This window comes from Natator depressus, chromosome 20, assembly GCF_965152275.1.
Source record: "Natator depressus isolate rNatDep1 chromosome 20, rNatDep2.hap1, whole genome shotgun sequence".
In the NCBI taxonomy this organism is placed as follows: Eukaryota; Metazoa; Chordata; order Testudines; family Cheloniidae; genus Natator; species Natator depressus.
In genome coordinates, this window is record NC_134253.1 from 14,433,838 (window position 1) to 14,447,439 (window position 13,602).

At 56.4% G+C, this 13,602-nt stretch overlaps 1 protein-coding gene across 4 annotated transcripts in view; it reads right to left on the minus strand.

Annotated features, from left to right (window-relative positions):
- Positions 1–13,602, minus strand: part of HDAC7 (histone deacetylase 7) — a 258,148-nt gene that overhangs the window by 18,151 nt on the left and 226,395 nt on the right. For 3 of the 4 annotated variants that reach the window (XM_074934755.1, XM_074934753.1, XM_074934756.1), the window contains 6 exons: positions 12,645–12,754; positions 11,509–11,707; positions 10,038–10,246; positions 4,935–5,144; positions 3,260–3,488; positions 383–516 (listed from right to left, as the gene is read on the minus strand). In XM_074934755.1, the coding sequence (XP_074790856.1) occupies positions 383–516; positions 3,260–3,488; positions 4,935–5,144; positions 10,038–10,246; positions 11,509–11,707; positions 12,645–12,754 (1,091 nt within the window). The remainder of the gene's footprint in view (positions 1–382; positions 517–3,259; positions 3,489–4,934; positions 5,145–10,037; positions 10,247–11,508; positions 11,708–12,644; positions 12,755–13,602) is intronic. The other variant, XM_074934754.1, reaches the window with a different exon arrangement.

Sequence of the window (13,602 nt, forward strand, 5' to 3'; positions counted from 1 at the left end):
AAGCGTGGGGAAGGAGGAGGGATGGAACAGGGCCAGGAGCCAGAGAAGAGAAGCAGAGCTAGGAGCTCTGTGGCAGCGTGCGTAATTGGGAAGCACCCATGCACTTCTCCTGGATATCAGTGGGCACTGACCCGCGCTTGGAGAACTTGATCCAAGTATTTTGTGCTTTTCTCACCACAAATGAGTGAACCCCCCTGCAATTTCCTCTTTCAAAGGCTGGCAGGACTCATGCTTGTTGTGAGTCTTGGCTCCTCTGGGGCAGACCCAGAGTCCCCGCCTCTGCACAGAGGCCACCTGGGCCTTCCTGATGTAAGCTGCCCATCCTGTCTGAGGCCTCCCTCGGCTTTGGCAGGACAAGCTCAGCCCGCGCTCTCTCACTTACCTCGCACTGGCTGCGCAGACCCCGCTCCTGCAGGCGGGACCAGATACTCTGAATTCTCCCAGCATGCTCGGGATGGTTGCTGTTGTCCCCGCAGGAGCACTGGTGTTTGAGCATCACGGAGTCATACACGAGCCCTGAAACACAACAGCAGGTGGAGGTGTTAGGGGACACCCGCCTGCTGCGAACTCCATCACCCAGTGTCAGAGTTCGGTGCAGTGCCGGGCTCAGCTTCACAATGCTGCTGCGCTCACAGCCCAGGCTGCTGCTCTCTCCTGGGCACCTTACCATCTGCACAGGCTCCCTCTTAGCCGTGTCTGAATGGAAGTCCATGGCCGAGCGTGCTGGCCCCCAGGACTGGGTTGCTGCACGGGGCCCTGCATTGAGCTCCCCTAAGACACGCCTGCCTCCTAGGTGCAGGCTGTCTCCCCGGCTCCTCACACTGCCCTGTCTGCTGTCATGTGGAGGGGGCAATCCCGGGGCAGCCCTGTGTGGCTGGGTCCCAGAGACATCTCTTCCCACCCTCCGGCCCAAGCAGGGAGCCCAGCCCAGAGCCCTTCGCAGCAAGGGGCAGGGGGCTGACTCTAGATCTCACTGCCCCGGGAGATCTGGGTGGGACGGACCAGTGATGGGGTCAGTGTCGACATGAGCCAAGCGGCTGGGCACTGGTGTCCTTATACCTCTGAAAATCAGCGAATACAGCACACGCCACTGTACACCATCACTCCTACCTTTCCCCCCACCCCACAGGGGCACTCACCCCCTCAAGCCCCACGGGCGCTAACCCTCCAACCCCACGGGGGCACTCAATCCCCCCGCCAGCTCCACGGGGAAACTCACCCCCCCAACCCTGTGGGCACTCACCCCCTGCAACCCCATGGGGGCACTCCACCCTTCCCCCCCAGGAGCACTCCATGCCCCCAACCTCACGGGGGCACTCACCCCCCTCTGCAACCCCAAGGGGGCACTCCACTCCCCCAGCCCTAGGGGCACTCACTCCCCCAACCCCATGGGGGCACTCACCCCCTAAGCCCCAAGGGCACTCACCCCCCCAGCCCTGGAAGCTGGCTCTAAGCCTTGTCTGGAAGCTGACCCCTGATGGCCCAGAGCCCAGTCCCTCTTCAAAGGCTGGGCTGTGGGCGAGGCTGAGACCCTACAGCTATCTCAGTCTCTGCTGTTACGGCATGGCCCTCAGACCAGAGTCTCCCTGGACACCTCCCCATCCCAGGAGGCCTGAGCCGAATCCTACTCCTGACTCAGGCCGGGAGCGGAGGAGACCCTGGTCCTTGCACTCCAGCCCAGCTGCATGGGCGCAGCAGCATCCCAGCCGGCCATCGGGTGAGGCACTGGGCCTCTTTGCTGGAGGGCATGGGCTGGACACACCCAGGGGGTGAATGACACAATGGGGACGCCAGGCTGGGCAGGCTGGGATCCTGAGGGCTCAGTCCTTGCTCTTCACGCTCCCTTCCAAGAGCTTGGGCTCTGAAACGTGCTGTGGCCCCATGCTCCTTTGAGCCCCACCAGTTCCTCCAGTGTCTGCTTGCCTCCTCTCCCACCCTGGGGCTCAGGAACATACTGAGGGGGAAAAGGGCCAAGAGACCCACCCCTGGCAGGCTGGGGGAGGTGGCCGAGCAGTAAGGACAGTGTCTTCCCATGGACACAAGCTACACTTGCCACCCCCAGCCTATGTAAACTTTTAGAGAGGGGGCGATAAACGCAGCAGGAGACTGGCCTGGCACGGGCCAGCTCCCCAGGCTCTGTTGCCATCAGGGCAGTTTAGGGCTGGCACTGTGTGGGCAGAGACATGCAGGGTTTATCCGGCTTTCCTAGGGACAGAGTGTGCCTGGTGCAGTGAGGATGAGTGGTGTGGTGCTTAGAGCAGGGGAATGGGAGTCAGGACTCCTGGGTTTTAGTCCTGACTTTGACCTTCATGTGACCTTGGGCAAATCCCCTCCCTCTCTGTGCCTCAGTTCACCTTGTACGTCATCTGCTGCTGTGGGGTTAACTGTCATGTGAGGAAGTGGGAAGATGTAATACTTTTGAATCCTGTGTGCCTCAGTTTCCCCTATATGCTGCATTGTTACCCAGTGGGGTGGAAAAGAACTGTTTGCTCTCAGCACAGGCAAAGGGACAAAGATGTGAGTGTCCTCTAGCTGTCTGGGCCTTTGGCCCCATATCAATGGAGCAACCAAGAAGACAATGGCAAATCTTGTCACCAGGACATTGGCACCTGACAACCAACAACCACAGATTGCCCCACCTCTCTGCAGGAAGCTGAGCAGCATTTCCCCAGCATGAGATCAAAGGACTAGCAGTGTATGGAGTAGGGGATAAGAGCTGGCTGCTGGAAGGAGTCAGGGCTCTCACCTGAATTCGGACGAAAGAGGTCAGATGGTGGGACAGACAGAGCTTGAACCAACGGGTTCACTACAGCTTGGCTGGGCTCTGGACTAATCAGAATGGACCATGCTTTACACTTCACTTTTCTATTTTACCCTAAGGACTTCCTGTGCTGTATTCCAGTTAATAAATAAACCTTCCCACTTTGACAATGCTGTCTGAGTGTCACTGCTAATGGTGTGAGGTGCATTAGGCCCTAACGAGTGCACAAGTCTCCATCGGGATCTGTCTCGGTTGGACTCACTGAACGGAGCTCACAGTGTGAAGCAAGAGTGTTGCAGGCCCAAACGTCCATTCTAAGGAGGCAGTGAAGACGCGTGGCTTGCGCTGGAGGAAGAGCAAGACCCCTAGGGAGTCTGGCACTGAAGGGGTTCCTCCTAGAAACAGTTCCAAAGCTAGGGCCATAGCATCGATCCTGTGGATCCGTGACATACCAGCAGCCCTCCTGGAGCGCTCCCTGCTGGAGGCAGCCCACATTACCTGTTGTGAAGTGCGGTTTGATTGGTGGCTCTTGCACCGGCAGGGAGAGTGTCTTGGTGGGTGCGTCCTGGGCAGGAAGGGCGATGGTGGCAGTGGCAGGAGATGACTGGGCCCTGGAGAGAGGTCGGTGCCCTCCGTGTGTGGCAGGGACCATCAGGGAGTCGGCTGGTGGCTGCCGCTTGAGGAGCGAGTGCTGCAGGCGCTGGTGATGCTCCCACAGGTAGGCCTGCTGGGGAGAGGGTGTGGCAGATGAGTGTGGCGCCCTGGGCCAGGGATGGTCTGGGGGACTCTGTAGAGGGCCCAGGTGGCACATGCCGCTCTCTAGGCCGGGGAAGACCCTGCCTGTCAGTGAGCTGAGTGCAGAGCCTGTGCTAACACCCCCCAGGGCCAGTCTGTGTAGCAGCAAGCAGGGCCAGAGGCTCCCCACAGCATCTCGGCAACTCTTCAATGCCAGGCCTGACAGCAGGTGTGGAGGAGGGGAATCTCTGCACTGAACATCAGGATCTGCTCACTATGCAATGGGCCTGTTCTCTCTGGGCTGTTCCCAACCCAGCCCAGGGAATGGAAACCCTAGTCCAGAGCTTCCACAACAGACCAAGGCACTGCTGCCTGGGCCTTGGCCAAGTCACAGTGTCTGATGCCCTCTTGTGGCTCTGTATGGCATTACCCCACCCACTGAGGTTAGGGGAAAGGGAGTACAACACGTCAGTGGCAGGGGGCCCAGAGTGCCTGGTCTCCTGCACACATGTTGCTTTGGCAGTACAGTAGGGGACCCCTGAACTCTTGGTGGCCTGTGGAGGAGCTCGCCTGGCCTAGTAAAAGTGCTGCAAACCCTGGGGTAGCAGGGGTGTAAAGGTTCTTTATTGTGGCATAGGTGACCCTGTATGGAAAGGGGAATAAGCCACCCCAGTACAGGCCCCTTTCATACAGAAATGACACACAAGGAGACTCTGCTAAACAAATGTTAGGGCTGCAAAGCTCAGAAATGCCAGAATTCAAGCTGCCCATGCGACCCTCATCCAGCCCTGACGCAGGGGCCTTCGCTACAGTCGTTAACGACACCATCGCAGAGCAGGTTTCCAGAGCCCCTGGCCCTGCAGTGCCCGCTGTGGGCACTGCTCACAGAAGGAGCAGCCAGCCAGGACTTGGTTTTCTCCTCACTGTGTGCCCAAGCCTTGTTTCCTGCACACTGTTCCGAGCCTTCTCTGGAAACACAAGGGTTTGTGATGGGGGTGTCGGGCAGCCTTAGCTCCTGCTGTGTCCTTCTGGCCTTAACATCTAGGAATCCGCAGCAGAGCCCCTGCACCCAGATGGGGGTGCGAAGCAACAGGAGCAGGCTGGAGCTGCTGGCTGAGGAGCAGTGAGGTGGGCCCCGTCATGCCCTCTTCACTACCTTCCCCTCCTCTCACGGGAGGGCGTTTGCCCAGCAGGGCTTTGTGCCCTCCAGAACAGAGGAGCTGGCAGCCCGCCAGCAATGCAGGCGGGGGTGATGAGTCCTGATGGCTCCACGCAGGCTCCTCCCCTCTCCACCCCGGGCACGGGTTTAGAGAGGACATTGATGCCACTGGGTTGGCTGAGCAGCCACACTCCCCATGGCCAGTGAAGTGAGGGCTGCTCCAGGTTGGTGCTGTGCCCAGCACCCCTGGTGCCCTGATCCCTGCCAGCCCTTAGGTACCTGCTGCAAGACGAGCTCCTCCTGTGGCTGCATCAGCTTTGGGCTCCGTTCAGGCTCCTTTGTGCTGACCCCTGGACGCGTGAGCTCCACTCGGCCCCTTGGCTGGTCACCGCGCTCACTCACTCCCTCCGGGAGCCCCTCCTTGGCCTCCATGTCCTCCGAGGAGGGGATCTGCCGCAGACGAGACTTCTCACTGGACTTGGTCATGAGCTGCAGGGGGATGGGTCAAAATCACTTTGGGGAAGAAAGCTACCAGAGGCTCCCCTGGGATAGACCCCCAGGATCTGATCTGGATATGGGCAGAGACCTCTTTAATCTATTTAATGAAATAAATACTAGTGGGAATTGTGTGATGATAGAGACGTTAACTTCCCAGACATAGGTTGGAGGACAAGTGCTACTAATAACAGCAGGGCCCAGACTTTCCTGGACGTGATAGCCGACAGAGTTCTTCATCCAACAGTTGCTGAGCCTACAAGAGGTGATGCCGTTTTAGATTTGGCATTGCTGAGTAGTGAGGGGAACAGAAGAGCTGGTTGCAGGAGACAGCTGTGGTTTGAGTGATCATGAGCTAATTCACTTAAACTAAATGGAAAGATAAACAAAAATAGGGCTGAAACTAAGGGCCTTGATTTGAAAAGCGCAAACTTTAAAAAATGAAGGGAATTAGTTAGGGAAGTGGGGTGGACTGAAGAACTCGAGGATCTGAATGTGGAGGAGGCCTGGAACACTTTAAATCAAAGTTCAAAAGTTCTCTGAAGCCTGCATCCCGAGGACAGGGGGAAAAGATTGTGGGGAAGGGTTGCAGACCAAGCTGGATGTCCAAGTACCTGAAACAGCTGATTAAGAGAAAGCAGAAAGCCTACAAGGAATGGAAGGTGGGAAGGATCAGCGAGGAAAGCAACCTCTTGGAGGGCAGAAAGCATAGGGGGAAAGTGAGAACTGCCAAAAGTCAAGCAGAGCTGGACCTTGGAAAGGAAATTAAAACCAACAGTAAAAGGTTCTGTAGCCAACTAAATAAAAAGAAAAAAAGGAAAGAAGAAGTGGAGCTGCTAAGCATGTGGATGGGTTGGAGATTAAAGATAATCTAGGCATGGCCCAAGGCCTAAACGAATACTTTGTCTCCAATTTTAATAAGGGTAACGAAGAGCTTAGGGGCAGTGACAGGGTGGCTAATGGGAACGACAATATGGAAATAGAAATGACCACATCCAAGGTGGAAGTCCAATTTAAACAACTTAATGGAACTAAATCGATGTGTCCAGATAAACTCCATCAAAGAATATTAAAGTAACTAGCACATGAAATTGTAAGCCCAATAGCAAGGATTTTTAATGGATCTATAAACTCAGGGGTCGTACCCTATGACTGGAGAATTGCTAATATAGTTCCTATTTTTAAGAAAGAAAAAAAGTGATCCAGGAAATTACAGGCCTGTTAGTTTCACCTCTCCAGCAACCACACACCACACAACAAAACCACTAACCCAGGAACCTATCCTTGCAACAAAGCCTGATGCCAACTCTCTCCACATATTTATTCAAGTGACACCATCATAGGACCTAATCACATTTGCCACACCATCAGGGGCTTGTTCACCTGCACATCTACCAATGTGATATATGCCATCATGTGCCAGCAATGCCCCTCTGCCATGTACATTGGCCAAACTGGACAGTCTCTATGCAAAAGAATAAATGGACACAAATCTGACATCAGGAATCATAACATTCAAAAACCGGTAGGAGAACACTGGCCACTCAGTAACAGATTTAAAGGTGGCAATTTTGCAACAGAAAAGCTTCAAAAACAGACTCCAACAAGAAACTGCTGAGCTTAATTTAATATGCAAACTAGATACCATTAACTTGAGTTTGAATAGAGACTGGGAGTGGCTGTGTCATTACACATATTGACTCTATTTCCCCATGTTGAGTATCCTCACACCTTCTTGTCAACTGTCTAAATGGACCATCTTGATTATCACTACAAAAGCTTTTTTCTCCTGCTGATCATATCTCATCTTAATTAATTAGCATCTTACTCCACCTTTTCATGTTCTCTGTATGTATGTGTATATATATATATCTTCTTACTATATGTTCCATTCTATGCATCTGATGAAGTGAGCTGTAGCTCACGACAGCTTATGCTCAAATAAATTTGTTAGTCTCTAAGGTGCCACAAGTCCTCCTGTTCTTCTTGCGGATACAGACTAACACGGCTGCTACCCTGAAAAAAAATCTGGATGACCTTGAAAACTGGAGTAACAGAAATGGGATAAAATTTAATAGTGCAAAGTCATGCATTTAGGGACTAACAACAAGAATTTTTGTTATAAACTGGGGAAGTATCAGTTGGAAGCGACAAAGGAGGAGAAAGACCTGGGCATATTGGTGGATCACAGGACGACTATGAGCCGCCAATGTGATGAGGCTGTGAAAAAGGCTAATGCAGTCCTAGGATGCATCAGGTGAGGTATTTCCAGTAGATACAGGGAAGTGCTAGTACCATTATACAAGGCACTGGTGAGACCCTAAGTTCCCTGTAAGCTGCACGATTGTGCAGCAGCCTATTTAGCACTGCACAGGGGCTCAGGGAACCCGCTCAGGCTCCCTGTGCTGTACCCGCTCCCTGCTGCGGCCGGGGTGCCCCTCCCCCAGCCCCAACGCAACCTGTGGCCCGGACCTGCTGGGACAGTGTGACCGGAGCGACCCCAGCTGCGGCCGGTGCGGCCCAGGAGTAGCCGTGGCAGCGCAGCCCAACCGCAGAGCAGCCTGGACCCAGGAGTGGCCTTCCCCCAGCCCCAGACCTGCTGGGGCTGGGAGAGGGGCGCCTATCCCGCAGCCCCAGCCCCACAGCTCCGGAGGCGCCTCTTCCCCCCAGCCCAGGTGCTGCTGCGGGGAGAGAGAGCTGGGAGGAGTCCTCTCTCCCCGCCATAGCCACAGAGCACCCTCCTGCACCCCAAACCCCTCATCCCTGGCCCCACCCCAGAGCCCGCACCCCAACCCTCTGCCCCAGCCCTAAGCCCCCTCCCACACTCTGATCCCCTCGGCCTCACCCCCACCACATGAATTTTGTGAATGAATGAAAAAATGAAAAAATTCATTCCACAAATGGGTGGGAAAAATTAGAGGGAACACTGGTGAGACCTCATCTGGAATACTATGTGTAGTTCTGGTCTCCCATGTTTAAGAAAGATTAATTCAAACTAGAACAGGTGCAGAGAAGGGCTACAAGGATGATTCGAGGAATGGAAAATCTACCTTGTGAGAGGAGACTCAAAGGGCTTGGCTTGTTCAGCCTAATCAAATGTTGGCTGAGTGGAGAGACTGCTCTTTATAAATACATCAGAGGGATAAATACCGGGGGGGGGGGGGGGGGGGGAAGAGAAGTTATTAGAGTGCCAATGGCTATAAATTGGCCATCAACAAGTTTAGGTTTGAAATGTGATGAAGGTTTTCAACCATCAGAGGAGGGAAGTTCTGGAACAGCCTCCCAAGGGGAGCCGTGAGGGCAAAAAAACAAATTGGCTTCAAGACTGAACATGAGAAGTTTCTGGAGGGGATGGGATAATGAGACTGTCTACAATGGCATGTGCCTGATATGCGACTGCTAGCAGCAAATATCCCCAATGGCCAGTGATGGGACCCTAGATGGGGAGGGCTCTGAGTTACTACAGAGAATTCTCTTCCAGGTGTTTGGCTGCTGGGTCTTGCCCACATGCTGAGGGTCCAACTGATTGTCATATTTGGGGTTTTCCCTTGGTCAGATTGGCAGAGGGGGGTTTTCACCTTCCACTGCAGCATGGGGAACCCCAGCGGTGGGGGAGCTCTGTATGACAGGGTGAGGCGGGAGCTGTGCGGGGATGGGAAAACCCAGATGGGAGGAGCTCTGTGTGACGGGGTGAGGGGGGAGCTGTGCGGGGGTCAGGAACGCCAGGCGGGGGCACCTGTGTTCAGAGGTTGATGTGAGGAACTCTGTGATGGGGTGGGGGGTGATGTGAGGCACTCTGTGGGGTGGCGTGAAATACCCCTCCCTGCATGCCATCTGGGGTAATGGGGGAAGCTCTGTGCAGGGTTGGTGATGAGGGAGAGTGTTGCGTGGGTGGGCCGAGGTTACCCTGGATGGTGATGGGGGGGAGCTCTCTGCAGGGGTGACAGGAGCACTGTGGCATGGGGGTACACCAGACATGGGGAGCTCTGTGTGAGGGTGATGGGGGAGCATTGTGGCATGCAGATTGAGGGATGTGATCGTTCCCCTCTATTCGACATTAGTGAGACCTCATCTGGAGTACTGTGTCCAGTTTTGGGCCCCACACTACAAGAAGGATGTGGAAAAATTGGAAAACGTCCAGCGGAGGGCAACAAAAATGATTAGGGGACTGGAACACATGAGTTATGAGGAGAAGCTGAGGGAACTGGGATTGTTTAGTCTGCGGAAGAGAAGAAGGAGGGGGGGATTTGCTAGCTGCTTTCAACTACCTGAAAGGAGGTTCCAAAGAGGATGGATCTAGACTGTTCTCAGTGGTAGCAGATGACAGAACGAAGAGTAATGGTCTCAAGTTGCAGTGGGGAAGGTTTAGGTTGGATATTAGGAAAAACGTTTTCACTAGGAGGGTGGTGAAGCACTGGAATGGGTTACCTAGGGAGGTGGTGGAATCTCCTTCCTTTGAAGTTTTTAAGGTCAGGCTTGACAAAGCCCTGGCTGGGATGATTTAGTTGGGGATTGGTCCTGCTTTGAGCAGGGGGTTGGACTAGATGACCTCCTGAGGTCCCTTCCAACCCTGATATTCTATGATTCTATACAGGTACCCCAGATGCGGGGGCTCCAACACTGCTAAGCTGGCAGCTGTACTGGCAGCAGCAGACGCCAGGGAGCTCACTCGCTTTCCTGGGACTGAGGGAGGGCAAAGCAACTGCTTGTGTCTGTGGGCAGTGACTCCACCCAGTGCCCTGGCCTGGCAGCTTGGGTGCTGAGTGCCACATGGGCCTTACTCCGCCATGCACCTGAAGTGCCCTCAGTTCCCAGGTGCTGCCCAGCATGGCGCCCTCCTGCCCTGACAGTGGTGTTCCCCAGCCTGCATGCCCGTTAGCCTCTTACCTTTCCCAAGTGTGTCTGCTGCTTGAGTCTCTCCAGGAATTGGGCATGGTGCTGCTGGTACGCCAGCTGCTGCTGGATGGCCTTGGGGTTGGGGGGCAGGGGCTCAGAGCGGGTCCGCCCCAGTGGTTTGTGGTGGCCTGCCAGCGACAGCCGGTCGGTGGGAATGAGTGAGTGGGCGAAGTGGAACGGGACCGTCCCCAGGCCTGGCACTGCGGGGAGAGAGACTGGTGAAGCAGGGCTGGAGCTGGGTGCAGCACCAGGCGCTCAGGAATGGCAGCCAGAGCACCTCAAGTAGCCTGGGCTTGGGGTTGGCATTATCACCCCCTAACCTGGCCTGTGACCCCTGGCCTGCCCCGTGCTGCAGCTCAGGCCCCACCACTGCCCTTTGGGGCTCCGTGCAGCCCCACAGACAGAAATCATCATGTCTGCTGGAGCTCACCCCCTCCCATTTCACTTATTTATACAGCCCTTACAGACGATTTGGGGGGCCCCGGTACAGTTGTTCCCCTTTCTCCCATCTCATCAGCTCTGGGGCTTCCTGCTGGGCCCACTACAGCTCTGAGAACCCATGCTCCAGGGGCTCCACAGGCAAGCACTTTCCAAGGACAGACTGGCGAATGCCCAGCACCTGCTGCTGCATGGTTCTCAATGGGGCTGAGGGGGAAACTTCCATGGTGTTCCCTGGGGGAGGGGAATCTCCCTGGGACTCACTGGGGGAGGGGGCGGGAGGTGAGCTCCATGTTCTCACAAAGCGTGGAGGGGCAGGCCTTGACCTGTAGGCTAGCTGGAAATCCAGCCAGGTGCCAGCCCCAAGTGCAGCATGTGTCAGGCTGGGAGGTAAGTAGCAGAGGGCATTCGCATTACGGCTGGCCACAGCTCCCACCCTTCTCGCCCCCCAGCCCTGCCATTGTGCAGCCTGCGGTGGCTGGGGGAGAGCTTCGGCTGCCCCTCACCCGCTCTGCCCTCTCTGCTTCACACTTGGACCAGGAGGGGTGGGTGAGCCATGGAGAGGGAAGCCCAGAGGGAAGTGATTGGGAGCTGGTAGAGGAACACTCACCCCCATCCCTCATGACAAGTCAGCGCTGCCCTTGGCTGCACTTTGAGAGCTGAGTAAATCCCAGCAGGGTTTGGAGCTGAGCTATGCAGAGGTGTCTGCCTGAGTGTGCCGGCTGCTTGACAGCCAGCAGCTTCCCAAGGCATCTCCATGAGTGTTAACTCTGAAACCTAACAATGTGGAATTCCATAGCAGCATTAGCTACCTTTCTGGTCACATGCCAGCTTGTCAGAGGGGAGATTGTTAAGCATAGACCAGTTCTCAGGGATGCCAGGGGGTCTCATACAGCACTGCAGGAAATCTGCTGAGATCCCAGAGCCCCTTCCAGGTACATGCCAGCAGGGCTCTGAGCTGCACTTGGTGCTGGGACTGCAGCCTCAGCCCCAGGACCCTTGGTCAAGTGGGAGCAATACGTACTTGCCACAAGTGGTGCGTGGGTGACCGAGGACTCGAGAATAATGACAGGCTGAAGCCGAGGGGACAGAGGACCTCCAGGCTCATGCTGCTCCAAGCCAGCTGGTATGAACATGGATGAGTGGGTGCCCGAGAGGACAGGCCCATTCAGCACTGGCACCCGGTGTGCCAAGCCAGAGAGGGAGCGGCGGTCTGCGTCGCCCTGCAGAGAGAACAGGGAGTCCATCAGCAGCGTACCAAGGCGGGGGTAGAGGAGCGGACTGTGATGCCTAGGAGGGGACCTAGGGCCTGACCGAGGCACTGGCGCAGTCTAGAGGAAAGGGACCCCTCTGGCTCTGTGCCCCAAGGTGGGGGGTGGGGGGGCTGGCTGTGGGTCTGCAAACCCATGAAGTGCTGTATCATCCAGGACTGCTCCTCAATGACCTGCGCGTGCTGCGATCCTGGCCTTCAGAAGGGGGGCTGGGCTCTCTCTGCCCTGCATGAGCCCTCAGCAGGGTTCCGGAGTCCCTTATGACCCGGCTATCTACCCTGGCACTGGTAGTAGCTGGCAGTCCCAGCGAGATGGCCGGAAGGGAGGCCGTGCTCTGCAGGGCTAACTGGGCCAGCGAGCTCTCCTGCATCATCAGGCGCTGGGCGAGTGGCGCCTGCACCAAACACAACACGTTAGTCTCCAGGCATGGTACAGCTGTGTGGGGCAGCAGGAGCTACAGCACCAGTGCCAGCAAAGGGTGGCAGCAAGGACCCAAGCAGGGAAGACAGCACCACCAACCAGAAGGCAACAGGGGGACACAGTGCAGGACAGGGAGCAGTAGGGGGACCTTGAGTGGGGTGGCTGGTGACTAGCCAGGGGGAAATAGGGTTGGGTGGGGTGCCACCAGCTACTGGGGGGAAGGGAGGGTAGCAGGGCCCAGAAAGCTGGGACTAATTCTTAGCTGCTAGTTTTCAAGGAAGTGGGAATTCTGGAGGGGAAGTTGCCTGGTCCTGGCTCCAGGCCCCGCGGCCGATGAGAGATCTGGGGACAGAACTGCGGAGTTCATTAGCCCATGCTGCTCCCCAGGGACAGCTTGCCCCAGTGACCCCACCCAAGGCAGCATGTCCTGAGCTCCTGGCTCCCTTCGACAGGCCTGCAGGCTTCGTACCTCGTGGGCCATGCTGGGCCCAGCGGGGGGGACTCCATGTTCCGCTGGGAGGCTGTCGTTGGGGGAGCTGCAGCCAGACACAGGGGTGCTGCTACTGCTGGGGGATGAGTCTGCATAGGGAAGAGAAGTCAGACGGGAGAGTGGCAGGATGAAAGGACCCAAGGGCACAAGGTGGCCTGGCACCTTCACCGCTGCATGCACATTGCTTTCTCTGTACCCTTTCTCCCATCAGGTACCCCAGCTTCCTTTCACAGGGACACAACCTAGTCCTCACTCACATGTGCAGCTTCCCCTCACGGCTACATCACCCCTCCCAGCTACACCAGCCCACTGCTGCCCTCCTGGCTCCTGCACAGTGCCCTTGCCCTGCCCTCGCCAGCCGGGTGACACTCAATTCCATCTGGACTTAGCGCTCTCCCTGACCAGCTGCCTGAGCCCAGGTGGGAGGCAAGGACAGCTCATGCCCTGAGAGCACATACTCCTGGCAGTGCACCAGCTAGAGGCAGGGACTGTACCTGGTTATGCATCCAGCCCCGAGACAGGGCAGTGTGCGCAATCTTGGGGCAGTCCCTGGAGTCTGCCATCATCTACCCAGCTGTGTTCGTGGGAAGAGTGCCCGCCCCCAGGTCCAGCGCCACACATGGGTATGTCCTGCTGCTCCCAGCAGGGGTCAAGCAGTCATGGCCAGGAAACTGGGTAGGTATCGTTTGCTGGGACTACTTTGGGCCCATTAACCCCTCAAGTCTCTGACAGGTCAGAGAAACAGCCCTGCGCAGCTCCAGCATTGCCCTCCCCACTGGCTGGGTCTGGCCCTGCATGGCTATTAGCACATCACACCTGGCCTGAGGCTGCCTTAAAAGAGCATTGCTGCCATGCGGCAGCACCATCCCTGTGCACTGAGCGCCCTTGTAGCTCCATTGGCATGTGTGACCCCCTGCACGGAGCCTCGGGCGCGGGG